At 36.8% G+C, this 10,368-nt stretch overlaps 1 protein-coding gene across 1 annotated transcript; it reads left to right on the forward strand.

Moving 5' to 3' along the window:
- The first annotated feature begins 1,285 nt into the window (after positions 1 to 1,285).
- On the forward strand, positions 1,286 to 5,384 carry LOC145549716 (uncharacterized). Its single transcript, XM_081602396.1, has 4 exons — positions 1,286 to 1,530; positions 1,632 to 1,724; positions 2,153 to 2,293; positions 3,542 to 5,384. Exons 3-4 carry the CDS (start codon positions 2,230 to 2,232, stop codon positions 4,984 to 4,986), a joined length of 1,509 nt encoding a protein of 502 aa, XP_081458522.1. The 5' UTR covers positions 1,286 to 1,530; positions 1,632 to 1,724; positions 2,153 to 2,229; the 3' UTR covers positions 4,987 to 5,384.
- The last annotated feature ends 4,984 nt before the right edge of the window (positions 5,385 to 10,368 follow it).

Genomic DNA, 10,368 nt, shown 5'->3' on the forward strand with positions numbered 1-10,368 from the left:
TAACGGTGACGGAATAAAAATAAATAAATAAAGAAACATTCTATTAGGTGTAGAACAATAGGTGCCTGCCATGCATTGCTATGGCATGCCCCAATAATAGTCAGTGTAAAGTAGCCTACAAATTCTTTGGTGGGGGGCGGTGAGGGACCTGGATAAAGTCTAGGGGGCACTGGCCCAAAAAGGTTGAGAAACGTCTAGTCTGTAGATTCTTAAGGATCTAAACTTGGATTAGACCAAACAAGACCAGTACTAAACAAGTACAGGTCACTATTTGCCAATTAAATGCGTCTTCATGTAAAAATTCCCCTGCATATTAAATCACCGGAGGCTAATTCAGCTGCACTTTATCTTTAAAATAAAACATGTGTAGCTAGCTGTCTGTGAAATATTGAGAGATTTGGTTGGATCCATTTCAAGCTGCAGTTAGTTACGACTCTTAAAATGTAAATAAATAGAAAATCCTCCTGTTGTTTTCAGCTTTCTAGATGTATTGCAAAAATCTATTTGTATTTGTTTTAATGTCAACTTTTGTAATATTTAATGTAATAAAAAATCCTAATCACTCTGTAAATATAATTAAGTCAAAAACGGTGATTTTCCTATGAAAATGTTCTTTTCAAGTATTCAGGGACTTAGCAGGTAGTCTGCTCTGATCCTTCCTGAAAAGATCATTACTTTGTCACAAGTATCTCAAAATTTCACCTTATCCATTGTGGCTGCTCCTGTCATGGAGCCATACATTTAGAAGAGCTGAAAGTTTTCTTAAAACCATGTTTCTGCTCCAAATTTAGTCTTTGTTGGTAATGTAGTGCATCGAAAGGAATTCTGGTTTTTGAAAATTCATTGGAATAAACAATCCAAAAAAGGTTAAATTGTGTTTTTATTACACCATTCTATGCGTAAAGAAATATTTCTAAAATAATTACGGCTCAAAATTATTCACACTTCTGATTAATACTAGATTTAAATTGATCTTTTATTGTTACCACATGTTTTTCTGATCAGAAGTAGGAATATAAAATGTTGCTTTTACAATATACACCCAATTTAAAATTTATTATTGAAATGCTGTTGAAAACAGAAAATGTAGATTGGATTTTTATTCTTAAGGAATTCCTCTTGTCATTTGAAATGAACTGCTCTGTTGAATGAAAATAAGTATGCAAAAGGTATGGATACTTATACGTCTACATATTTATGAAAAAAATATTTCTCAAAAACTTAAGATATACAACATATAGACATTTGTAATACTTATATGTGAGAGAAAAGTTTTTGTACTTGTTTCAATATCTAACACTGACAGTCCTAACCAAATTTAAATAGTTTTCGCTCTGACAATAGAATAAAATCGCCAATTTTACCTGCACTCCTCACCAGTAGGTGGCGGCACCGGAAGGCTTATTTTTTTTGCCAACCCGCAAAAACCGCAAGAGGAAGAAGAAACTGAATAATAGGATTTCCTGTTTCTCCATCTTGGGTCGTGCGGGGACAACGCGTGCTGGTTTTCATGATTAGATGATATTTCTGGTAAGAAAACTGTAAATATTATCATAGTTTGTTGAAATATGTTTGTACCTTCGCAGTAAAGTGTTGAGCAGGCAGTATTTTAACAGGATGGTGTGTTTCAGAAACGGATGGTGAAGAAGAGCCGAGTGCGGCGCAGAGCGGCCATTTCCTGCTGAGGATCAGTTGTGGGATCATCTGTGAACTCCAGCGTCCTGGTGAGCTGAAATATTGCTGTGGAATTAAAACTTTGAGGAAATAATGCATGAAGTTCTTCCACACGCTTTAAATTACTGCTTTTGTCTAAATCAGCTCTTTGGATGTTGCTTGTAGGGGTCAGAGGCCACTGCTATGTTTGTTATGTCATTTATTTAGTCATTTTTCAGTTTTAATTATTAGTTTTACTTATTCTGTAAGCTTTGAACATTTTTTCTTTGGTTACCAAACTTTAGCCGATGTCTCTATTCTGTTTGTTGAACTAAAGTAAAAAGTACAATACTGCACATTAAGAAACCCAACTATTGTCTTGTGAGAATAACTGGGACCAACTAAAGATCCTAATAGATGAGTTATAGAATCAGATTATATTTTACAATGATTTGTAGCTTTTTAACATGGTTCATTTTGTGGTTTCTGTCTCTCTCAGCTGGACCCACAAGTTGAACTCACCACCAGTTGACCAATCGCTCTGGTTGTGAAGAGGAGCGGTCTCCATTAGAAGAAATGGAGCATCGAGGCAAAACGCTGGAGGCTGATTTCAACCCCAAAGTCCTGCTGCATAGATTAGGTCTGTATGTTTTCTTATCAGTAATTGTTCAGGAGCAGCTTTCTGAGGTTTATCTCCTTAACAGAAAAATGAGAAACTGTCTTTGTTAGCAGATTAGCTTTCTATCTGATGGAAGAGTGACTGAATCCCAACGCAAATATACGTTTCCAATTTGATTCATCATTGAAACATTCAGCTTTTCTGCTGCTCTTGGTTCAGTGGAGCTCTGGTTCCTAAAGCCATTGAAGATTATGTTCAGGTCTTTGGCTTTCTTTTTCTAGATAACTCTCATCATTTAGGCTTGAAGTCGGTTATCTTTCTGATCTTCACCCAGATTGAACAAACTGTTCAAATGATGGTTGGAGTCAGACCCTCTCCCTCATTAGCTCTGAAACTGGGTATAGAGGCACTTTGGTCTGGGAAGTCTGCATTCAATCACAACAACGTAAAGAACCATGTAAGAATTATTATGATTTTAATATTTTAATATCAAAAGTCAAATATTTAGACTATTTTCTCAAAATTTTGACTTTTGATCTCAGAAGATTAAAGCCAGAATAGTTTTTTGTTTTTCCACTGACCACAAAACTGCTAAACTAAATCAATGTGAAATAATGTTCAGGTTTATTTAACTGTTAAAAAGTATCCATTGAGTGCAGAGGAAACTATTTATTCACATTTTAGAGGTTTATTAATGGATTTTATAAACATGTTTTACCACATCCAGCTCTTTGAGGACATTCATAGTTTTGATATGACCCAAAATAAAAATGAATTTGATGCCCTTAGTTTATTTTAATAATTTCTGGGACAATTATGTACCTAGCAAATTGTATTACAGTGACAGACCCGTTTGGGTTTTACATTAAGCTTGTATACGCTAAACAAGTGGTGTGACTTTTATACCTAACAAATACTGTGGTGCAGTTTTGTCCAAAAATGAGCCACATAGATGGTTTATATAAATGCTGCTAGAGGTGAAGCTGCTGCAAGGAGGCAGGGACTGTGTGATTGTTCGGCTCTCCCAGCTCGGTTCAGTGCTTCAACTTTAAACTGGTCTTTGTTATCACTGTTGCTGGCGAAGAGATGCTATCAAAAACAGGCTTAAAATGCTGATTTCCGGTGGGGATGTTGCCTCAGAGCGAACAAAATGGCAGTTCGATCTGAAGTCTAAAATTTACGTAGGATGGTTTTTAACTCAAGTAATGATGTGAATATAAAGCTGCAGTGGTTTCTTATGTTTGTAATTTGCTTCATTGGTTCCTGCAGATGCTCAGCAGATGTTGCTGCTTAAAGAAGATGCTCCAGAAGAACATGGTCCAGGTTTTGACCTACCAGAATCTCTCCCACCAACCATGAATGAGGATGATGAAGAGTTTCTCCCATCATCTCGCCTTCATCGGCACCACATGCAAGACAGAGAGTTACCAGAAGATCACTGTGAAGCAGCAGAACCTATCAAGACTCAATATCATGGAGATTATTCCAACTCATCAGAGACTGAACTAATTGAGGAGGAGGAAGAAGCTGATGTAAATAATGGTCACTTTAAACTTGGACAATTGCCAGATTACAGACCAAATGGCAAATGCAGGGGAAATGTCAGAAAGGTGAGCCATTCAACTAAAGGTTCTCCAAATTTTGAGGATAAAATGAAACCCTTTACTTCAAAGAAAACCCCAGACTCAATGAGGAAAGTTCAGGTTGAAATGAAGTTTATTTGTGATGACTATGGTGAAATATGTAATAGAAATCCAACATCAAAAGGACATGCAAGAACCATAGCAGGACGTGAACATCTCTGTAAATTGTGTGGACACACATTTAGCAACAGAAGTACCTTAGACACACACATGAGAATCCATACAGGAGAGAAGCCTTTCATTTGTGATGTTTGTGGATACAGATGTAGCCAGAAATCAAGTTTAAATGTACACATGAGAATCCACACAGAGGAAAAACCTTTCAGTTGTGATCTTTGTGGATACAGATGTAGCCAGAAATCAAGTTTAAATAGACACATGAGAATCCACACAGAGGATAAACCTTTCAGTTGTGATCTTTGTGGATACAGATGTAGCCAGCAATCGCATTTAAATGGACACATGAGAATCCACACAGAGGAAAAACCTTTCAGTTGTGATCTTTGTGGATACAGATGTAGCCAGAAATCAAGTTTAAATGTACACATGAGAATCCACACAGAGGAAAAACCTTTCAGTTGTGATCTTTGTGGATACAGATGTAGCCAGCAATCGCATTTAAATGTACACATGAAAATCCACACAGAGGATAAACCTTTCAGTTGTGATCTTTGTGGATACAGATGTAGCCAGAAATCAAGTTTAAATAGACACATGAGAATCCACACAGAGGATAAACCTTTCAGCTGTGATCTTTGTGGATACAGATGTAGCCAGAAATACAATTTAAATAGACACATGAGAATCCACACAGAGGATAAACCTTTCAGTTGTGATCTTTGTGGATACAGATGTAGCCAAAAATACAATTTAAGTGTACACATGAGAATCCACACAGAGGATAAACCTTTCTGTTGTGATCTTTGTGGATACAGATGTAGCCAGAAATCAAGTTTAAATAGACACATGAGAATCCACACGGGTGAGAAACCTTTCAGTTGTGATCTTTGTGGATACAGATGTAGGAGAAAACAACATTTAATTCGACACATGAGAATCCACACAGGATAAACCTTTCAGTTGTTAACTTTCTGGACCTGGATGTATCCAGAAACCAATTTTAAACACATGAGCATTCACTAAAGATAAACATTCTAGTTGTGATATTTTAGGGACAGGAAATGAGGACAAATCCTATTACAAATGGAAATCACATTTAAGTGAGATTTACGTTTCTCTGTGTTTATTTTAGGGTCTGTTTCTAGTGAGTCTCTGTGCTGTCCTGATTTTCCCCTTGATTGTTCCCAAGTGTGTCTCGTTCCCTGATTACTCTCTGTGTATTTAATGACACCTGTGTTCCTTGTCGGGTGCTGGTCGTTTGTCTCATTGAGTGTAATGTTATCTTGTAGTCTGGCTGTAGTTTTTTCCTGTTGGTTTTTCCTATTGCTACCAGTTGTCAAGCCTTAGCCTTCCACTCTCGCTCTGCTGCCAGGATTTTAGCATTTTTTTTCTTGTGGATTATTGCCATTAAAATCAACTTTCCTTCACTTCAACCTGGGTCTCAGCGTCTGCCTCACCACTTCCAAAACACACTTCATGACAGGAATACTCTAAGGAAAAACAAAGTTATTCAGCTGTGAGTGTTAGTCTATGAAGCACTTATGACAATGGAAACTGATTTAAAATGGTATTTTTGTAGAGTTTATTGTGGAGATTTTCTGTGCTTTTAAGACAACTTTTGCATTTAGGTACGTTTCTCTTCCACTAATGGTTTTATTTGATTTCTATAAGCATTTTATTGAATACACTAGGCATTTTCTGTTGTATTGCTGGAAATGTGATTTCTCACCGAGTTAATACTAATAAATCATTTCTTTACTGCATTTTTGTTATTGCTGTAGATACAGCTGTGCCACAGATGTTCTCTGATCTAAACGGTTTGATTATTCTGCCTGGTGTATATGTTCAATAATGTAAAATGACTTCATGCGAGTTTATTTTCATAGGTTTGTTGTGCTTCAGAATATAATCCAGTCTAGCGGTTCTCAACGTGAGCGGTACCGCCCTCCGGGGGGCGTTCAGGGGGCGCTGGGTTTCCTTTGGGGGGCGTTTGGTCGAAGGTAAACTTTACACCTTATAAGCACAACAATACCAGTTTAGACTTTGAGCAACTTTCTAAAATTGTATTTCGTAACATTAAATCATGCTTGGCTGCAACTGTATCAATGGCAGCTCTCCTTCTATTCAGTGTTTGTAGCTTCTTGGTGCAGCTCCGTTCTCCTGCTACTAGTAGCTTCACCGTTTGAAGGCCGCCTGCTTCCATGGAAGGACAACAGAAAATCGCTCTTATGAACATGTAATTACTAAAATCACGATACCCTTACTTCGTATCCCTCTGAAAAATGAATCCATTTAAATAAAGAAATCCCTCCATGGGTGATATCACGATAAAGGGCGTTCATTTTATAGCGTTAACATCAGTGCTGTAAGTGGTCCGGTATGAAGCGGGTGTGATGGAACAACACAGCACTTTTAAATTTCAATAATCAGGATACCGAAATTGTTTCCATTGTTTTAAAAGGTTTCTGTCAGTCTGCCTTTTCCCCGTCGATACGTTTCCTGAACGCATCACACCATAGTTAGTTAAAACATAAACAAAAAATGAGACGCACATTGCGCAAAACTTTGAAACGGGAGAAGCGGGACATAAAACGGAGCGACGAACTAGATATGAATTATGTCATAAAAACAGAATCCGACACTGAACAGTGAAAAATCGACACATGATGTGAAACATGACGATTAGGAGGCGCAGCAGGTGATGAGTGAAGATTACTGATGGTGAATAAAGGATAAAATAAATCTAGCAACAGGAAAGAAACTAAAGTGGACATAGCAATAATCCAAGAGAGGACAATACTAATCAAAGGAAACTAAATGGAAATCAAGAACAAAATGCAAGAATAAACTATGAAACTAAAGTAAACACGGAGGAATAAACTGGTATGGCAAGACCTTTCGCTCAATAATTAATACAGAGGACTGTATGGCAAGAATAAACAAGACACTATTTCCAGATAAAAGATGAAATAATATTGATGAAGTGCCATGGGTTTGTTGAGACCATATCTAGTACTGAGAATTATCTTCCAGACCATAACGGTAAATAACTGATCACTTATTTATGTTTTTAATTAGATTTGATATATTTATTTCTTCAATATTATTTTTCATGTCAGTGTTAATGTCATGAGGCTGATGACTCCATGACACTTTCAATTTGAATCATTAGGATTTGATTACGAACCAGATTTGTTCTTTGTCATTTCTGTCCAGTAAAACTATTAATCTTTAAATCAATAGACAGGTTGATTTATAAAGATATAATCCATGTTTCTGTCTCATGGCATTAAAAGGATCTGGAACTTTAATTTTTCCACTGAAACCTCTGGTTTGCACATTAAATGCCATGTGATTGAAATTTTATGGATGATACTCTGATGTCCCATTCTCCTGAAGGCAGCAAAGAGCTGCACCACCAGAAACCCACAGAAACACTGAAGAGAAGAAGAGCTATGATTAATGTAGATACAGTTCTATCCATGTTTTAATGTTGCAGAGCTCAGTCGTTTTGCAAATAGTTCAAAGTTTAAACTGGCATGTTGAACATCTTTTATCTGCTCGTTTATTTAACAACTAGAAAATGGCAAGAGCAAGAATATTTTTCCACTGTGATTGGCTGCTGTTTGGACTACCAATTTTAACTTGAATGTTCATTGCATTTTTCGTGAAAATAATTTCTATCCCCATGGCATTTTTGTTCTCGGGAAAATTATTTTTGATGATAAATACAGAAACAAATATGAAAATCAAAACATCTACAACAGTGATGGTATTATTAATAATAAAATTAGAAAATTCCTGCAGAAATTTTACGGGGCATGCCAAAGTGTGCCCGTCGGCTTTAACCCAGCATTATGATGCTAAAAATTTGCATTAATGCTAAAGAAAACTGCAATGTAGTAAAAACCTGTGGAGAGGCAGAAGCATGTTGACTAAGCTGTACTTGTAAGTTTCATTATGTTAAAGTTAATGCATAAGCTAAAATTAGGCAATTTGCTAATGTTAGTCTAAATGCTGGCAGTAGCATGTGGAGCAACACGATCATGTTGTTTTAATTTTACTTGCTCCATTCAGTATACTAAGCATGTCTAATTAATAAGAAATTTAGCTAATAGCTAACTTTAGGTGAAAGGCTAGTGCTAAGTCAAGGGCAGTGAAATGCTAATATTTGTGCTAATGTTATCCTGAGGAAAACAAACATAAAAAATGCTAATATTATTGCACCACCATAGGCGGTGCACTAATGTGGGAGGAATATTGAAGCTTTTATTTTGAAATAAAAGCTTCAAAATAAGTAAGCTCCATTTTATATGACCACACTAATTCAACGTGAAACAGTAGTTTGGTTAAAACAGTCATGTAAATCCCTACAGACCAATTGCTTGATGTAAAAATGGTCAAGGCTTTTATTTTGAAAATTTCAGTTAACATCATTTGAAATGGCCACACTAATCCAGTGTGTAACAGTGGTTTGGTAACACCAGTTATATAATGACGAATAGAGCAATTGCATGATGTAAAAATGGTCAAGGCTTTTATTTTGAAGTTCTTATTAAGCTTCATTTTAAATGGTCACTCTGATCCAATGTGTAACAGTGGTGGGGTTAAACCTAGCCCTCTGCTTTAACTGGGCGCTTGCCGTAGTTAGAACTACAGAGGTGGCCACGTGTTTGTAGTCTGAATCAGCAGCTGTGGCCTGTGTTCTGTTGCTATGGTGATTAATCCTCTCTGCCAACTGCCAGCCGTGAGAGAGACACACAGGGGGAGACATAATTCTATCTGTTTGAGCCAGCCAGTTTCACTAAAAAAAGCTGTCCGAACAACTCCTTCCTGTTCGGGAACCGTGATACGTATTCGGAAACCGTTTGAAGCGTATGAGAGGGCTATTTGTCGTCTCCGATAGTCCTGCGATTCATATCTCTACCTCACTCATAGTAATAACAGCGATGAGAGAAAAATGGTGTGCGCTGAGCACCTAAATTTTTCAGAAATGTACGGAAAACACTTGAGAGCGTCAGATTTACCCTCTACGATGACTTTGCTCTAAAGCACCTTGAAAGAAAAAAGTAAGCCTTAGAGAAATTTTGAGTACATTTTACGGGAGCAGGCATGCGTGTGAATGTCATGACTGACTTCAATATTGATAGAGCCATACCTGTAGGCGTGGCGGTTATTTAAAAATTATTTAGGGGTCCGAAATCCACTTTTTTTCTCACTAACGGAGCGGCAGCTGGTTTCAGTTACACTCTAATTTTATGAAAAATCTAAAACTTTGGGTCGCTTGGAGACAAGATGTGGACAAACTGTAATTGGTATTGACGTACTGTCTTCACTTTAGAAGAGATCACGGACATATCTACAAACTGAAATTTGAATGGCATTTCTACGTCAATTTATGACGACACAGAAATTCCTCAAAAATAGGGTATTTTAAGTATTTTATTTTTCCTCGCTCCATTGACTTTAATGGGATTTTGGATTTTTTTCATTTTTTGCGAATCATGTCGCCATGGTAACTCCGAATCCCAATAAAAATAATAGCTCCCTCTGCATTAACGGTGACGGAATAAAAATAAATAAATAAAGAAACATTCTATTAGGTGTAGAACAATAGGTGCCTGCCATGCATTGCTATGGCATGCCCCAATAATAGTCAGTGTAAAGTAGCCTACAAATTCTTTGGTGGGGGGCGGTGAGGGACCTGGATAAAGTCTAGGGGGGCACTGGCCCAAAAAAGGTTGAGAAACGTCTAGTCTGTAGATTCTTAAGGATCTAAACTTGGATTAGACCAAACAAGACCAGTACTAAACAAGTACAGGTCACTATTTGCCAATTAAATGCGTCTTCATGTAAAAATTCCCCTGCATATTAAATCACCGGAGGCTAATTCAGCTGCACTTTATCTTTAAAATAAAACATGTGTAGCTAGCTGTCTGTGAAATATTGAGAGATTTGGTTGGATCCATTTCAAGCTGCAGTTAGTTACGACTCTTAAAATGTAAATAAATAGAAAATCCTCCTGTTGTTTTCAGCTTTCTAGATGTATTGCAAAAATCTATTTGTATTTGTTTTAATGTCAACTTTTGTAATATTTAATGTAATAAAAAATCCTAATCACTCTGTAAATATAATTAAGTCAAAAACGGTGATTTTCCTATGAAAATGTTCTTTTCAAGTATTCAGGGACTTAGCAGGTAGTCTGCTCTGATCCTTCCTGAAAAGATCATTACTTTGTCACAAGTATCTCAAAATTTCACCTTATCCATTGTGGCTGCTCCTGTCATGGAGCCATACATTTAGAAGAGCTGAAAGTTTTCTTAAAACCATGTT

The sequence above is a fragment of the Poecilia reticulata genome, chromosome 21, assembly GCF_904066995.2.
Source record: "Poecilia reticulata chromosome 21, P_reticulata-male-v2, whole genome shotgun sequence".
NCBI classification, from domain to species: Eukaryota; Metazoa; Chordata; class Actinopteri; order Cyprinodontiformes; family Poeciliidae; genus Poecilia; species Poecilia reticulata.

Excerpts from the sequence above, each read along its gene's own strand:
- LOC145549716 (XM_081602396.1), top strand. The coding sequence starts at position 2,230 with ATGGAGCATCGAGGCAAAACGCTGGAGGCTGATTTCAACCCCAAAGTC. Across the intron at positions 2,294-3,541 it reads AGTCCTGCTGCATAGATTAG|ATGCTCAGCAGATGTTGCTG; the intron begins GTCTGTATGTTT and ends TGGTTCCTGCAG.